The sequence below is a fragment of the Typopeltis vanoorti genome, chromosome 7, assembly GCF_054136105.1.
Source record: "Typopeltis vanoorti isolate ZY-2024b chromosome 7, IOZ_Tvanoo_1.0, whole genome shotgun sequence".
NCBI classification, from domain to species: domain Eukaryota; kingdom Metazoa; phylum Arthropoda; class Arachnida; order Uropygi; family Thelyphonidae; genus Typopeltis; species Typopeltis vanoorti.
Genome location: NC_143555.1, coordinates 2,572,979 through 2,591,123, shown reverse-complemented (window position 1 = coordinate 2,591,123; position 18,145 = coordinate 2,572,979). Strand labels below are relative to the sequence as shown.

The 18,145-nt window shown below is 37.6% G+C and overlaps 1 protein-coding gene across 1 annotated transcript in view; it reads right to left on the bottom strand.

Annotated features, from left to right (window-relative positions):
- Cad87A (cadherin 87A) overlaps positions 1 to 18,145 on the bottom strand; it is a 1,045,423-nt gene that overhangs the window by 252,070 nt on the left and 775,208 nt on the right. Inside the window, exons 31-32 of the mRNA XM_090395555.1 lie at positions 10,311 to 10,424; positions 2,592 to 2,712 (exon numbers count right to left, since the gene is read on the bottom strand). Coding sequence (XP_090251681.1) covers positions 2,592 to 2,712; positions 10,311 to 10,424 — 235 coding nt within the window. The remainder of the gene's footprint in view (positions 1 to 2,591; positions 2,713 to 10,310; positions 10,425 to 18,145) is intronic.

The window sequence follows — 18,145 nt, the reverse complement described above, 5'->3', positions numbered from 1 at the left end:
AACTAATTAAAAGACCGTAAAAACATTGCACTTCTACAACAACAGAGCATTAAAAAAAAAAAAAAAACTATAGTTATGTTTGAACTGGAGTCTGAGCTACAGTTCTAGTGTTATGAACATGCAAGCGTATGACTTCTCATGTTCGCCAATAATGAATAGCAGAGCTATGAGAGTTTGGCAAACTGTAACTGATATTGCTGTTCATGTGGTAGGAGTTGAGGATTATTTCTTTTGATTCAAGGATACGACATTCTAGTTCATTGTAACATTTGTGTATGTTGGATGTTCAATTCTGGTCTATTTGATGTTGGTCTTCATCATTGGAGTTAACTGAGAACAAGACATGGCTGGAGAGGACGTTGGCTTGGGTTCTATGAGATGTCTCTATGGTGTTCTTCGAGACAGAGAAAGATAGACTTTTCAGTTTGGCCATAATATGGCTTCCAACAATTGCATACTATTCTGTAGACACCTGGAAACTGAAGATGGTGATGCTTTTCTTTGGGGTGGCTTAGGATTGACTGTTTTGGTAAAGTGGAGAAACACATTTTGATGTTGAACCTCTTTAAAATTCTTACCAGTTCAGAGGAGAGGGAACTGATGTAAGGTAAGAAGATGTAGGCTCTGGGGTTAGTAGAAACCTCATTAGTATGTTGATGACAGTGGTATAGTAGTTTGTTAATACCTTTCGAAGAGTAACCATTATTTATGAAGGTCCTTTTAAGATGTTTCAGTTAACTTCTTCGTTTCGAAGAAGAGCTCCAATCCGTTTCTAGACCCTGTACTTTTATCCTGCTTAGTGCAGGATGCACTATGATTATACGACTGTGGGAAACCCCAACCAGCTTGTCACAGAGTCTAGCAATTGGAGGGGGGGGGAGAGTAACAATTTTTATTACTGTAGAAGCATGTGTGTTTACAGGGCCAGTTTTTTGCATATTCTGGGTGGATGAAAAACCAGAGTGTCTTGGACGACAATTGAACCCAGGTCTTTCTGACCAAAGGCTTCATCTATGTTGACTGAGTTACGGAGGCTCCAACTATATCTACCCTATATATATAAAATGATGTCTTTTTATGTCACGTTTTGAAACACAGGGGCTACCCTATGTGTCGAGCCTTCAAAATTCGAGTCATCAGAATTCAAGGAGAACAGGCCTACCAGTCCAGAACTCGAGGGGAGTTGGGCAGCGTAGGCACCTTTGGGGCTGAATCTCCCCTTTTGAGTCTTCAAAATTCGAGTCATCAGAATTCAAGAACTGGTTTACCAGTCCGAAACTTGGTGGAGGGGCACCAGGCAGAGTCCCCCTTTTGAAGACTCGACACTCAGTCTTGAGTGTCTTCAAAATTCGAGTCATCAGAATTCAAGGAGAACGGGCCTACCAGTTCGGAACACGGGGGCGGCATAGGCACCAGGGGGCATAGTCCCCCTAGTGTGTGTGTATATTAAAAAAAAAAGCCAATAAATTAGTGACTTCCAATGCAGTCAACCTCCACTTCTTTTTTATATAAAAGATTTTTTTTTTTCCAGATATGATCACTGCTGATAGTAAACAAAAATGCGATCTGTATCTATTGACATTTTGTTTGAGAAGGGTCATCTTTATATCTGAAGTGTTATAAACAGCACCCGTTGACTTGGAAATGAGTGATTTTCAAACTTCGTATACAATCAAGATGAATCAATAAGATTATATGTTTTTTTACCAGTTTATTAGTATTCTGGAGGTGAAAATTAAAGATATGACAACCATAACTGAAAAGCAAAAAAGAAAAGTAAAAGAGATGGCAATTCTTGTAGGAACTAATAATTTAAGTAGCAACAAAGATAGTATGAGAGAAGATATGAAAGGTCTGTTGGAAGAAGTGAGGAAGAAATGCGAGTAAAAATTGTAGGTTTGCTACCCAGATACAACGGCACTGAGTTAAAGAGGGCAATGATAGCAAATAAATCCATGTACAGGCTGTTTAGAAGAAATGGAGACCAGGCAGACCGTCCCTCTTATACTTGTATAAGAGGAATGGTCTGCACTTGAATTCATTCAGCATCAGGAGGCTGGAATTACAATTATAAATTTCTTACTGGGATGAGACATAATGCAGAGAGTAACTCAGAAAAACTAGAGAGTAAAATCAGAAAAAATCAGATCATTCACGGAAGGAATGGGAAAAATGTGTGTGAAAGTTCAGCTATAGTATATAAACTTGATAGTGAAATGAATGGCTTCAAACATGGTTATGCATCTGGTGAAAGGATGAAAATATATGCTTTGGGCTCAAACTTTTGAGTATATCTAGTGAGAGAAAAGAACAGTAAAACATGACAGTAAAAATGATAAATTAATAAAAGCATATCTTCAAAAGAAAGATTCGGTATTGCAACCATGTTTATTAAGATAAATAAAAATAAACAAACTTGACAAGTTTCGTATGTTGTTTGACTTTAACCCCTGAAGATGTAAGTCAAACGACATACGAAACTTGTCGGGTTTGTTTATTTTTATTTATCTTAATAAACACGTGGTCGCAATACCAGAATCTTTCTTTCGAACTGCTAAACCCAGAAACCTATGCCTACCAAAACATCTTACCTATAATATAATAGTATATTAGAGCATTCTGTCCAATATCTCTATCTTCAGCTTTTACTTGGCCTACTGTAGAATTTGGAAATGCATTTTCTTGTATTGTAAACACATAGGGATTGGTTGTCTGCAATTAAAGAAAAAAAAAAAGGAAAATCAACCAAAAAGACACAGTCATAGAAAGTCTATGATTTAACTGAATACACAATAAAAATTGAATTGCATTTTTACTTCTCAATAGAAAAACCTGTTTCTTATTCATCATACTTTTATGCAGTTTCCAGAAATTGGCATCCTAGTGTCCTGTTCTGGTTCAGTGAACAATCTCCTCAATATTTATCTGGTAAACTGCTTTCAACTTCTCAGTCACGTCACCCCTTCTCTTCCTATTTATCAGATACTGAAATTATATTCCTTCAATCTATCCTCATAACTTCCCTTCCCTTCCACAGCCCCGAAATTATTCATTATACGAGGGTGGTCTGAAAAGTTCTCGGCCTAAATTAAAAAAAGAATTTATAATCTCAAAATTATTTTTATTTTTCAACATAATCTCCTTTAAGACTAATACATTCATTCCAGCAATGCTCCAGTGCCATTATCCTCTCCCTGCAGTAGTTTTCAGTAAGATTAAAATACCCCTCTACAGCTGCACTCTTGATTCGAAGAAAAACGCTGACAAGCGAGGAAGGGTTTTAGTTTGGGGAAGAGATAGAAGTCAGAGAGAGAGAGAGAGCCAAATCTGGGGAATAGGGTGGATGTTTCAAAAATTCGTAGTGCAGATCCCTTAATTTTCCCATTGCCAAAACACCTTTGTGGGCAGGTGCACTGTCCTGATGAAAGATGATTTTTTTCCTTCTGCAAACCGGGTCTTTTCTCATGAATTTTTTTGTCTAGTCTGGTTAAAAGATCAAAATAATATTCGGTTATTGTTTTACACTTTTCAAGATAACAAATAAATAAAATGCCTTTAGCATCCCAAAATACCAATGACATGACCTTTCCTGCTGATGGAACCGACTTTATCTTCTTTGACAACCAGCTTCTGTCCACTGTTTTGACTGCTGTTTGGATTCTGGTGTGTAATGATGAATCCAAGTCTCATCCATAGTAATATATTGACATACAAAATCAGATTTATTCTTGTTAAAACGTGCTAAGCATTGTTCGGAGATTTTCATGTGAGTGCATTTTTGATCTGCTGTGAGCAAGCGCAGCACCCATCTTGTGCAAATTTTTTCATTTGCAAAATATATCCTACATGTTCTTTTGAAATGCCTATAGCCGCAGCAATTTCACACACTTTGACTCTGACATCATCCAATACCATATCGTGCACTTAATCAATGATTTCTGGTGTAGTTACACTTTTTGGACGTCCTTCATGGATCGTCTTCAAGGCTGGTATGGCCATGTTTAAACTCAGCAGCCCATTTCTTAATTGTCGAAATCGAAAGAGAAGAGTGCTCTTAAACTTTTATGAACTTCGAATGAATTTCTTTTGGCATTAAACCATCTTTTAAAAAGAATTTTATAACTGCACATTATAACACTTTTGCTTCAGACAGTTGTATAAAAAAAGCTACTTGATAGAAGACTTGCAATTTCACATGGATACTTAAGACAGTTGTACGAACTTAGAAAAAAAATTGTGCCGATATTGTTGCCATCTATGGTCGAGGCCAAGAACTTTTCAGCCCACCCTCGTATATGCCACTGGTTCATTTCATGGGTTATACTACTCCTAAATATGAAGTGGACTACTACAAAGAAAAGCCCATTGTTATAATTCTTAATGAATTTATCATTAAGACCATTGTTGTGTGTTCTCATTACCAGAGTAACAGTAGTCCTCTGTACTTTCTTCTCGAACTCTAAAATATGCTCTCTAAACCAGTGTTTATTCTATCCGTCATCCCATAGATCTCTTGGGTAAATGGTAAACAGAATTCTCTATTTCCTACAGCACAGTCCTGGATATATTATGCAAGTCCATCTCTGAATTTCAAAGTATATGAAACTTCATAATTAGCTACAAAAAATTAATTTCAGTCATCTACCTACAATGCCAATAAATTCAAATCCTCATGAAAGCCATATCAACAAATGAGGATTTTTTTAATAAACTGAATAAAAACATTAAGAATATATACCTGATAAATTAACCAGTGATGTAATCTTATTATGTATTTATTAATCAGATATATTGCACACCGACATCCTCACTACATGTTAATAGGAAACAGGAGAATAAACAGGCCATTAACATGGGATGTAAAAAGCACATATGACCTACTCATAAACTTCTACTCATAATCTTTCCCTTAATCTAGCAAGCATACTAGGTAATAAGTAAAACTGCACAAACAAATAAAAATCACTGTAGAAAAAGCAAATGTAAAAGATGGGTATAAAACAGATGTAAAATTAAGTATTAAAAAGTATTAAAATTCATAAAACTTACATAAAAACGTTTTTTAAAAGCATAAGCATATATACAGTAAGTTAAATTAATAAGTATATAATTTATATGAGTGGGCAAACATTAATGCTCTGTAAAAATTTTACAAGTGTGACACTTGATGAGTATGATAAAATCTGTCTGAGTGAGTAGGGCTCAGACAGATTATTATTATCAACAGACCTCCATGGAGTCAAGACTCATTGTGGGAGGTCCCACTCTTGCATACACAGCTCATCATACCTTGACTTGAATGCATGCACTCCTCACACTCTCAGGCAATGTATTCCAATCACCCATCAATCTCCATCCACAAAATCTACTCCTCACTCCATTGCTTACACCTACCTCATACAGCTTCCAGGGATGAACCTCTCATTTTCCCTGTCTCCAGATCTTCTATGAAAAATCTCATCCATGTTAAACTGGTAATTACCCCTTACCAACCTATATGTCTCGATCATGTCTCCCCCTCTTCCTTCTATCCACTAGGCTCTGTAATTTGCATTCTCTCAATCTGTCCTCATATTCCACATTCCAAAGACCAGATACGAATTTAGTCATTTGTCTCTCTCTCTCTGTCTGGATCCTCCCCAACATCTCATCATCTTTTTGAAAATAAGGTGACCACATCCGTGCACAGTACTTCATATGCATTCTGATCAAAGTCTTGTAAAATGGAATCAAAACATCCTTACCTCTATATGTCAGCATCCTCTGTATCATTTCCATAATCTGTTGTGTCGTCCTTATAATTTTAACAAAATTTACAAGAAATTTTAAATCCCTATCCACCATCATCTCCCTGATCTTTCATCTTCTCCATCTCCTCTAAAATATGCCCACCAATCCTATACTTTGATTACTATTTTGCTTCTTTTTCTTCTTCTGCAGCTTATCCCACGCAAGTAGGGTGGGGGATTTTCAAAAACTATTTAGTAGATGCAATGTCTAAATGTATTCCAAGAATGAGAAGGTTAAATAAGGTAGGTGTGAGATGGATGAATAAAGAGATTAAGCATGCGATACAGAGAAAAAGGGCATTGTGGAGGCACATAAGAGAACCAATTTCATCAGGTCTACAAAGACCAGGCAAGGAGGGTGACTTGGTTGGTGAGAGTAGCTAAAGAGAGGTATGAACAGCAGTTAGCTAATGAAGCCAAAAAGAATCCTAGAGAATTCTTTCGATATGTAGCCAGCAAAAGAAAGAATGATTATGGAAGGATGACATTGACATTGGAGGAAATGGTATAAAGACAGCTGATGCAGAATGTGTGGTGGAGATACTTAATGAGCAGTTCATAAAGATCTTTCAATCTTGTGAATGTGACTTCATGGAGAGATTAAGAGCAGTTGATGATGGGGAGGAGAGACTGACTGTAAGTGAGCAAGAGGTGTTTGGGGAGTTGAGCAAACTAGATGTAAATAAGGCTGTGGGACTTGATAATATATCACCGTGTATTCCGAAGGAATGTGCCAGAGAGTTGACACCTACCTTGACATATTTTTTTAATACGAGTCTTGTACTTGGTCAAGTTCCTTCATAAAGATTGTGCCACTTCATAAAGGAGGTGATCGAACTCAAGCATCAAACTATAGGCCTATCTCTGTGTCAGGTGTTAAGTTGTTCGAGAAACTTGTGAGAACTAGGATCCAGAGTTGGGTTGATAACAATGATGGACAGCATGGATTTGCTAAAGGGAGGTAATGTTTTAGTATCCTTTCTTTTAGGCTTGCACGGTGATCCGAATGCATTTTTGGAAATTATGGAGGCAACTACCGTGTTTGAATAAAAACTTTAGTTTACTATTACTAAAATTTTACAATTCGACGTTTCAACCTTTATGTCAAGGTCATCTTCTGGAGCGTACAAATATACACAGGAAACAAGCTATACTACAATCATACTGGTTCGTTAAAGACACTGACTAACCGCTACCACAATTGTTGGCCTGACCTCTGGTGAAAAAAAAAAAAAAAAAAAAAAAAAATTATACATCAACGCTAAAGTCCTATTATTTGTGTTGTCTACTATATACATATATTAACATTATATTAACATCATTTCAGCCAGTTGGAGTGGAATGGTTTCTAATAATAGCAGATTGGCTAGAGTCCTGACTTGTGTTGAATCTTTCAAATTAGGTTGGCTGAATGTGTGCCATCCAGATCCTTGGAATTTTCATACCATCTTTATTGTTGATATTTGGGTGGTTTATCAGGATTTCGCAGGATTCTTTAAATTTTCTTTCGTACCATGTTTTTGTGCGGTGTAAGGAGCAGGTGCTTTTCCAGTTGATTTGGTGTAAGGTGTTGAGTGCGTGGTCTGAGAGGCCTGCTTCACCATAATGGTTATATTTAATGTGTCTAATGTGTTCTTTTTTGCGTATAGGGATTGTCCGTCCTGTTTCACCAATGTACGGTAAGTTACAGGTGCAGCGGATGCAATAGACTCCAGGATGTGCTAATGGGAGGAGAGGGTCCTTAGAGGAGCTGAATATGGTTTTAAGTTTAGTGGGTGGTTTAAAGGTGGCATTAAGGTTATAGTGTTGTAGGATTCTGTTGATTTTTTCTGATAACCCTTTAATGTATGGGATGGCTATGGTTTTACTGTAGTCTAGATTCGTTTTTGTTGTGGTTTTATAGAGTATTTTATTGACAGTATTTTTGTTCACCACCCAGCACAAAAATATGGAGTCATAAACACCCTTAAAAACAGAGCCACAACTATTTGCTCTAACCAGCAGGCCCTGAAAAAACAAGAACTAAAAATCATTAGTGACACATTCATAAACAATGGCTATAACAAAAATACTGTCAATAAAATACTCTATAAAACCACAACAAAAACGAATCTAGACTACAGTAAAACCATAGCCATCCCATACATTAAAGGGTTATCAGAAAAAATCAACAGAATTCTACAACACTATAACCTTAATGCCACCTTTAAACCACCCACTAAACTTAAAACCATATTCAGCTCCTCTAAGGACCCTCTCCTCCCATTAGCACATCCTGGAGTCTATTGCATCCGCTTCACCTGTAACTTACCGTACATTGGTGAAACAGGACGGACAATCCCTATACGCAAAAAAGAACACATTAGACACATTAAATATAACCATTATGGTGAAGCAGGCCTCTCAGACCACGCACTCAACACCTTACACCAAATCAACTGGAAAAGCACCTGCTCCTTACACCGCACAAAAACATGGTACGAAAGAAAATTTAAAGAATCCTGCGAAATCCTGATAAACCACCCAAATATCAACAATAAAGATGGTATGAAAATTCCAAGGATCTGGATGGCACACATTCAGCCAACCTAATTTGAAAGATTCAACACAAGTCAGGACTCTAGCCAATCTGCTATTATTAGAAACCATTCCACTCCAACTGGCTGAAATGATGTTAATATAATGTTAATATATGTATATAGTAGACAACACAAATAATAGGACTTTAGCGTTGATGTATAATTTTTTTTTTTTTTTTTTTTTTTTTTTTCACCAGAGGTCAGGCCAACAATTGTGGTAGCGGTTAGTCAGTGTCTTTAACGAACCAGTATGATTGTAGTATAGCTTGTTTCCTGTGTATATTTGTACGCTCCAGAAGATGACCTTGACATAAAGGTTGAAACGTCGAATTGTAAAATTTTAGTAATAGTAAACTAAAGTTTTTATTCAAACACGGTAGTTGCCTCCATAATTTCCAAAAATGTAATGTTTTAGTAATTTACTTACTTATTACAATAAACTGACTGCTTCCTTGGACAGAGGAAAAGAATACACAGTAATATACTTGGATTTTGCAAAAGCTTTTGATAGAGTACCCCATGATAAGTTGACAGTCAAACTAGAGCAGATGGGGTTGGATATTAGATTGGTGCATTGCATTGGAGACTGGCTATCTGATAGGTATCAACAAGTTGTGTATGGGGGTGCAAGTTCCTCAGGGGTCTGTTTTAGGTCCATTACTATTTAACTTGTATATTAATGATATAGGTGAAGATGTGGATGGAGATATTCAGTTGTTTGCAGATGATGCCAAGTTGGGACGAACCATGAAGTGAAGAGAAGATGCTGTAGCCTTACAAGAAAACTTGAATAGATTGAGTGATTGGGCACGGAAATGGGGATGTGAGTTCAATGTTGCAAAATGTAAGGTTTTAAAATTTGGAAAACAAAGATGGGCTGCAGAATTTATGCTTGGTGAGAATATATTGTTGGAGGTAGAGGAAATAAGAGATCTGGGGGTGATAGTGGATAAGGATCTAAAATTTAGGGGACACATTTCCAAAATTGTGAAGACAACACAAAGGCTTCTGGGAATCATGCAGAGGACACTGACATGTAGAAGTAGGGAGATTCTTGTTCCATTGTATAAGGCTTTGATTAGGCCACACACATGGACTATTGTGCCCAGATTTGGTCGCCGGGTTTTCAGAAGGATGAAGAGATGTTGGTAAGGGTCCAAAGGCGACTGACTAAGGTAGTTTCTGACCTCTGGAATGTCGAGTATGAGGAAAGATTGAGAAAATGTAATTTGCAGAGTCTGGTGGAGAGAAGGAAGAGGGGAGATATGATAGAGACCTACAAGTTAGTAAGGGGTTGTTATAAGATCAATGGTGGAGAAGTTCTACAGAGAATAGTGGGAGATCAGGGGAGAACCAGAGGTCATCCCTGGAAACTGTATAAAGAGGGTGTGAGTAGGGGAGTGAGAGGCAGGTTTTTTTTGTGCAGAGTTGTGAATGATTGGAATGCCTTGCCTGAGAGTGTGGTGTCTGCAAGGAGTTTGAGTGTGTTTAAGACATGGTATGATGAGATGTGTGTGTGTGTGTGTGTGTGTGTGTGATAAAAGGACCTTCCAGATGAGTCTTTGACTCCATGAAGTCTTGGGTAGTAATCATAATAATAATAATAATAAGATAATATAAGATTGAGTGTATGGAGGCATGATAATAATTATAATTGCTAGAATATTATTGTTACTCTAATGTTTTAAATTATTCTTTATAAAATTTATAGTGATCACTGACTAAAGAAAATAAATGAGTCACTTTCAATTAATCATCACTAAAATGAACATGTTCAGTTTGATTAAAAAAAAATCATAGAGTAAATGCAAGGAGTGAATGAACTTAAGAAAAGATATGACAGCTGATATGGGTGGCATGTGGCCTCCTCAATAAGTCCCTCACTCCACGGAGGACTCTGGTAATAATAATGCTAATAACAACATTAAAAACATTTGCTTGCCTGTGAACGATGAAATTCAGGAACATTATCATCTACATCCTTTAATATAACAGTTAAAAATCTCAATGTTTCAAAAGCCACTGGTGATCCATTATCTTTGGCTGCCAGAACTAGCTATATATATATAAAAAAAAATTCTATTATTAGAATATATTAAAATAACAAACTGAGTATATAAATAACACTTTTGTAATAATTAGTACATTTATTAATTGTATTAATAATAATTACCATATTTCCAGCCTATAAGATGCACCCCCCTTTTTTGAAGACATTTTTTAGGAAAAAATTTTTTTTAGATTCTCTTCCTGATTCTGCCAAGTTCTTATCATTTTCTCAGTTGGGGTGGCCCAAAATGCCTCTCTGCAGCCCTGTTTCCATGTTCTTCAGCATACACAATCACACGTGGCTTGTATGCAATATTGTAACCATGCTGATGTTTTTCAGCCATAGTTTGTCAAGAAATTTGGAGAAAATTTAATGGCAGAAATTTATCACCATTCACAACAACCACGACAACAATTGGAAAGTTTAAATGAACAGGAACACAGCTGTGATTGTCGATGATAGCGCATGCAAATCAACTGAACTCTACGTAACTGGAATGCTCTCACACACCACAAGGAAACAAGAAAGAAATCGGGTAACTTGGAACAGAGAAAATTTCCAGAAATGAAAGTAATAAAAAAAACTGAGTATTGGCGTATAAGTGCACTCTGTTTTTCCGACCTATTTTCAAAGAAAAAAAGTGCTTCTTATACGCCGGGAAATACGGTAATACAATTATTATTATCATCATCAGACCTTCATGGAGTTGCAGAATCATTATGGAAGACCTTTGCCTCTCACACATTGACTAGAACTGCAGTGATATAGGCTGGTATAATATATAACCGGAATAGCTATTAAGTGGATGACTACTGGGCTGTACCTTAAATTCGTTAGCTGTTTCTGTTCTTGCACTTTCAAGCAATGCATTCCACTTGCAAACCATTCTTTATGTGAGGAAGAGAGAGAGAGAGAGAGAGAAAAAAAAATAAAACTACTGCTTATTTTGCTGATCAAACCCACATAGTACAACTTCTAGGGACAGCCTATTGTCCTATCTCTGTGTCCATCTACAATATAAAAATCTCTCATCTGCAATAATATTAGCAACATAGATGGGTTAATGTGTTTTTTAAGTAATCTTCTTTACTACCTCCTCTAAAGATCAAATATGGACTTTTTTCCAGTCACTGGCCTCTGATAAGCTGGGTGGTGGTGGTCTCATATTGGGGAGTAAAATTCATCTACCACTTATGGGCATTAACAAACAGGCATTCCATATCCTATCGACAATTCATTCACCCAGTAATTCAGAAATTAAGCTAGAGAGCAACATGTTCACATACACACACAACTTTACTAGTATAAGTATACACATAAATTAAAACAAATCAGTATGGATGGTGGCCAATAAAAGCTAAAAATTGCTACGAGTCCTGAAGTCGGGGTTTGCTGAAAAACTTGAACTAAGTGGGCTGAATGCATGCCATCCAAATTCTTGGGATTTTTATGCCACCATTATTGTTAAGATTAGGTTAGTTAATTTAATCAAATTTTCACAGGCCTCTTTAAATTTCCATTAATACCAGGTTTTTGTACAATGTAATGAACAAGTACTTTTCTAATCAATTTGGTGTAGCGTGTTAACAGTGTAATCTGAGAGGCCTGGTTCACCAAAATTATTAAATTTAATGTGTCATTTGTGTTCTTTTATACAGATAGGGATTAAATGTCCACTTTTCCCCAATATAAGATAAGTTACAGGTGCAATAGATGCAATAAACTCTGAGTCAACGGGGGGAGGGGGGGAGTATCCTTAGAGGAGTTGAATATGTTAATTAGTTTTATAGGTGGTTTACAAGTGGCATTAAGATTATAATGGTGTAGAATTCTTTATTGATAACCTTTTAATGTATTGGATTGCTATTGGTTTTACTATAATCTATATTATTTTTTGATGAAGGTTTATGAAGAACTTCATTAATAGTATTTTTGCTATAACTATTATTTCTAAATGTATTGCAAATAGTTTGTAATTCTTGTTTAAGAGCTTGTTCATGTGAGCAAATTGTTATAGCTCTATTTTTGAGAATATTAATGACTCCAAGTTTTTGCAAAGGGTGGTGATATGAGTTAGCATGTATATATTGGCTGGTGTGAGCAGGCTTGCAGTAAACAGTAAAGGAAAGACTGCCTGAAGGAAGATGTGACCAGTGTATCCAGGAAAGGAAATGAGTTCTGATTTTCAATTTCAATAGTAAATTGCATCTGTTCATGTTGTTTGTTTAGAGGCTAATTAATGCGTTTAACATTTGGTGGTCATGTGGCCAGATAACAAAAACATCACCAACATATCTAATCCAAACATTCAGCTCGTTAGTTTTTCGTTTTCAGCAAACTCTAAGACTCTAAGCAAATTCTCAGCTTTTATTGATTACCATCTATACCGGTTTGTTTTAATTTATTATTATTATTATTTCGGGCGACTCCAGGAGTCCTTAGACTCATCGAGGGAGGCCCTAAACATCATGTCCACACAACTATGCGATTACATTCTCACAGTATCTATCATACCTTGTCTTGAATTCGTTCACCGTGATAGCACCCACAGCAGACTCTGGCAGCTTATTCCACTCATTTACCACTCTAAAAGTAAAGAACCCAGCTCTAACACCCCTGCTAACCACACTCTTGCCCAGATTCCATAGGTGTCCCCTAGTTCTCCCACCACCAGTCCTGATCTCAAAAATATCCTCTGAATTAATCCTATAGAATCCCTTTAGCAATTTGAATGTCTCAATCATATCTCCCCTCCTCCGCCTATCAACTAGTTTCTGCAACCCACAAATCTTCAAACTGTTCTCATATGGTTCATTCCATAGACCTGTTATCATCTTAGTCACTCGCCTCTGGATCCTCTCCACCTCCTCCCCATTAAGAAGGAACCGAGGTGACCAAATCTGGGCACAGTAATCGAGATGAGGTCTTATCATGGCTCGGTACAGAGGCACAATAACTTGCTTGTCTCTGCTCATCAAGGTATTTTTCAACAACCAAGTGAGTTGATGAGCTGATTTAGCTACTTTTGAAGTGTGCCCCCTAAACTTCATCTCCTTATCCACCAACACTCCCAAGTCCCTGGCCTCATCGATCTCTTGGAGTACGGTTCCACCAATGTGGTATACTGCTGCTAATCTTTTCACCCCAAAATGCATAACCTTACATTTTGTCACATTAAATTGACATCCATTTTCCTTAGCCCAGAACTCCAATCTATCTAAGTCATCCTGCAAGACTTGGACATCTTCTGCATTCACTATTGCCCTACCCAACTTTGCATCATCAGCGAACAAATAAATTGTTCCACTTAGATCCTTCCCTATATTGTTAATGAACAGATTAAACAGCAGTGGTCCAAGAACAGAACCCTGCGGCATACCACTAGTCACAGGCCGTCTTTTGGACTCTACTCCTGAATAAACTACTCTTTGATATCTCTCCATCAACCAACCACCTATCCATCTCACCAACCCTATATCCATTCCCATATGTTGTAGTTTACGGATTAGTATTCCATGTGGTATCCTGTCAAACGCCTTTGCCAGGTCCAGCAGAATCACTGTAAATCCATTTCCCTTATACAGTTCAGCCGTCACCTTGTCATAAAACTTGAGCAAGTTACTGAAGCATGATCTATCCTTCACAAAGCCATGCTGTCCCCTGTACAGTATCTCGTTTTCATCAATCCATTCCTGTATTTTTCCCTCGACTACTTTCTCTAAGACCTTGACAACGACTACTGATATGCTGATCGGTCGGTAATTTGCAACCGTAGTCTTGGATCCTCCTTTATGCAGTGAAACTATTTTTCCCCTCTTTCCACACCTTCAGGACTAAGCCAGACCTGAGACTCAGATTAAACAACATGGACAAGGGCATTGATAATTCTTTAGCCGCTTCACGCAAGACCCGTGCCGGTATACCATCCAATCCCACATTAAGGTTCTGTAATAAACTAGTCACCTCCACTTCATTCATCACTATTCCTGTATAAACTAATGGTTCCTTCACTTTTTCAATGTCACCACCTGGATGATATGCTTTTGCAAAGTGCGTGCTCAGTAACTCCACTATATTGACTGATTTAGTGACCTCCTTACCATCGTCATTCCTTAAAATCATTTTGCCGTGTACAGTTTTTTTCTTGCTTGCAGCATATTGAAAGAACTGTTTTGGATTCTCTTTTGCTTGCAAAGCTAGTTTCCTTTCATAATCCGCTTTTGCTTTTTTTACCACACTCGTTACCTTTCTGGCCTGCACTTTATACCGTTCGTGTGCCTGCAGGTCACCCCTTTCTTTAAATTCCCTCCACAGTTGTTTCTTTTTTTGCAGCTCAAGCTTAATGGTGTTATTCATCCATTTAACCCCTACTTGTTTTACTATTTGGACCCTAGGTATACAATCAGCCATTACCTCCTGTAAATGCTCCTTGACCACTTCCCATGCTCTATCGACGTCCAGCCCTTGCAGTTGTACATGCCATGGCACTGATCCAAGCAATCTCCTAAGCTTGTCATACTTGCCAGCATGGTAATTCCACGTATACCCTGTCTTAATCGTAAATTCCACACCTTTAGCCACCTCCCAGGTCAAGACCTTATGATCACTCTCACCAATAGGTGGCAACATGGTCATATTCATTACAGTCAAATTCTCAGATGCTGTTACCAGGTCAAGCACTCTCACACCCCTAGTATTTTCAATTACATGCTATCTCAGATAGTTATCCCTTAATAATTGAATAAAATCCTTTTCCTTCTTCACACGTGTCCTCTCCTCCTTCCAATCAATGTTACCATAGTTGAAATCCCCCATAATAATTACCCTCCTTCCACTCATTTCATCAATTTCCTTATGCATACTATCTCCACCATCTATTCCATCACCTGGTCTATAGCAGCACCCAACTGTATATTTTATTCTGCCAGTTTCAATCTCACACCAAATAGCCTCAAATGAGCTCCTTTCACTATCCTGCGATACAACTTCAATTCTCCTTGGCTGCAGTTCATCAGCTATCATCAATAATATCCCTCCCCCCATTTTATTCTCTCTGTCCCTCCTAAACACGCTATAACCTACACATTCTATCCCACTAACTATATCTTCTTCCGTCAGCCATGTTTCACTAATGCCAATAACCTCTGGCCAGGAAGAGCCAATCAAGGCCAAAAATTCTTCCTTCTTGTTCCTAATACTCCTGGCATTAGTATACATGAAATGCAATGATCCCTTAGTCCCACCCCTATATTGATACGTTATTCTAAATGACCCATTCCCATTTTTTGTCCTTAGTGCTGGCTCGGGTACATTATATACATTCTTACACTCATCTGTCTCACTGATGTCTGCATATCCATTCCCCCCTCCTTGGTAGTTCTAGTTTCTCTGGTTTTGCACATCCATTTTCACTTCATTCAGCAACACTCTTTCCAGTCTCCGCACACCAAGTCCATTCAAATGCAGGCCATCCATCTTGTATAAGTCCTTTCGCCCTTCAAACTCATTCCACACCACACCGTCTGCATAACCTACGCATAATGTCATTTGCGATTATGGCCCTCCTCCTAAACTCCTCTCTGTCATACCGTGGCAACAGACTAACCATTCTAACTCTGTCACTCTTTTCTTTCGCTACCTTTAACAATACTTTCAAGTCCTCTCTCATAAAAAATTTATCACCTTTCAATTCATTCGTACCCGCCACAATTATTAATTCTTTCACCCTCTGTTTTTGCACTCTAATACTCTCACTTACATCCTTAAATTTCGCACCCGGTAAGTACGATTTAGTTACACTGCCATCTATCACCCCCTCTTAATAACGAGTCACCATACAACACTCTTTCCTTCATTTCAGAAACTCTCTCATTCTTGCACTGTTTTTTTACGTTAGCCGAATCACTCTGTAAAGAGTTTTGCAGGTGCTCTAATTGCCGCTGCGCATTTTGTATCACTGCGCGCAACCTAGCGATCTCACTTCCTACAAATAATTCCTCGTTATTTTTATCATTTAAACCATTTTCTCTCTCAGTATGGTTGCTTTCACTCTTTCTTAGATCACCGCTCTCATTGCCATCTTGTACATCGCAATTCTCTATCAAGCCACTATTTTCACTCACATTCTGGCTTTCTTCAACCATATCTATCTCACTACCTGACACATACTTCAACTCCTCACTTTGCTTACACTTTCTGCACATTCTCCCACCACTATCACTTTCAATCCAAATTCCAGCCTCATTCGGGAATGCATACATCCCACACACATCACATTGGACAAACTCTCTCACATTATAGTTTTTGTACAATGGCGTTGTATTTTTGGACGCCATTATCTTACGTTGCATTGGCGCCATATTCAAATCTATGAAACGTAACGTTATATACTAAATTAAATAATGTAATTCACACCAAAATCCCACAGACACAACAAGCTACCAAAATTAGGCAATATTATGTTATGATTTTAACCTATATTCTAATTTTTACTCAAAATTGTACTTAGCTTTCGGGAGCTCTCTGAAAACACAACCATTCGTCTGGCCCTCTAGCGGGCAACAATATGCATACTTACATGAGTATTTTTTTTTTGTGTGTGTGTGAACATGTTGCTCTATAGCTTAATTTAATTTTGTAATTTAATAGATAATAACAGGACTGTAGCTTTTATCTAAGGTTTTTTTTTTCCACCAGAGATCAGGCCAGTAGTTTTAACAGTTAACCAAATCAGTGTAACTTCAGCATATCACGTACACTGTAGTGCAGCTTGTTTCTTTGTATATATGTGTGTACTCCAGATGATGACCTTAACGTAAAGGATGAAACGTTGAGTGATTATCCCCGAGTTATGTAACACGCGACTTACGTAAATTCACAGTTATGTAATAAATCTACTAGTGTGTATGAACACGTTTGCAGCTTTGCGCAGGTGCGTCTTTGACAGCCTTATTGTAGTACATGCCTTGCACAGTAAGCTCAGTCACTTGTTATCACTGCTAGTTTTTTTTTTTTTACCTTTTGTTTTTTTACCCTTAAAATGGAATGCAAACGCAAAACTGAATGTGCTGGTAATAAATCTAAAAAACAAAAGTCTGCAACTACTTTAGAAGAAAAGTTTAAAATAATTCATATGTATGAAGGCGGGAAAATTCTATCAACAATAGCTCGGGAAATAAATCGACCTATTTCAACAGTGAATACAATAGTGAAAGATAAAGTTTGCATTGTTGAAAGCACAAAAGGTGCAATAGCGTTGAAGGGCACAATTATTACCAAGAAGAGGCTGGGCCCGATATCAGAGATGGAGAAATTGTTCTCTCACTGGATTGATGATCTGACACAGAAGCGGATATCGTTAAGTTTATTGATTACCCAGGAGAAGGCTATGTCCTTATATAAGGACATAGGGAGGTCCATCCCAGAAAACACAAAGTTTATCATACCACTCCTTGAACTAATCGACTATTTGTGCTCACATCACTCCATCAGGCAATGCATTCCACAGTTCAACCACCCTCCATGCAAAAAAACTACACTTCACCCTCTTGCTCACAGCTTCCTATCGTAACTTCCAGGGATGGCCCCTTTTCCTTGCTTCTTCCTCCTGTTCCACCAAAGGAAAGAACTCCCCAGTGTCGATCCTGTAAGCACCTCTCAACAGTTTAAAAGTCTCAATTATATCACCTCTTCTTCTATCCACCAAACTCTGTAGTCCACATTCCCTC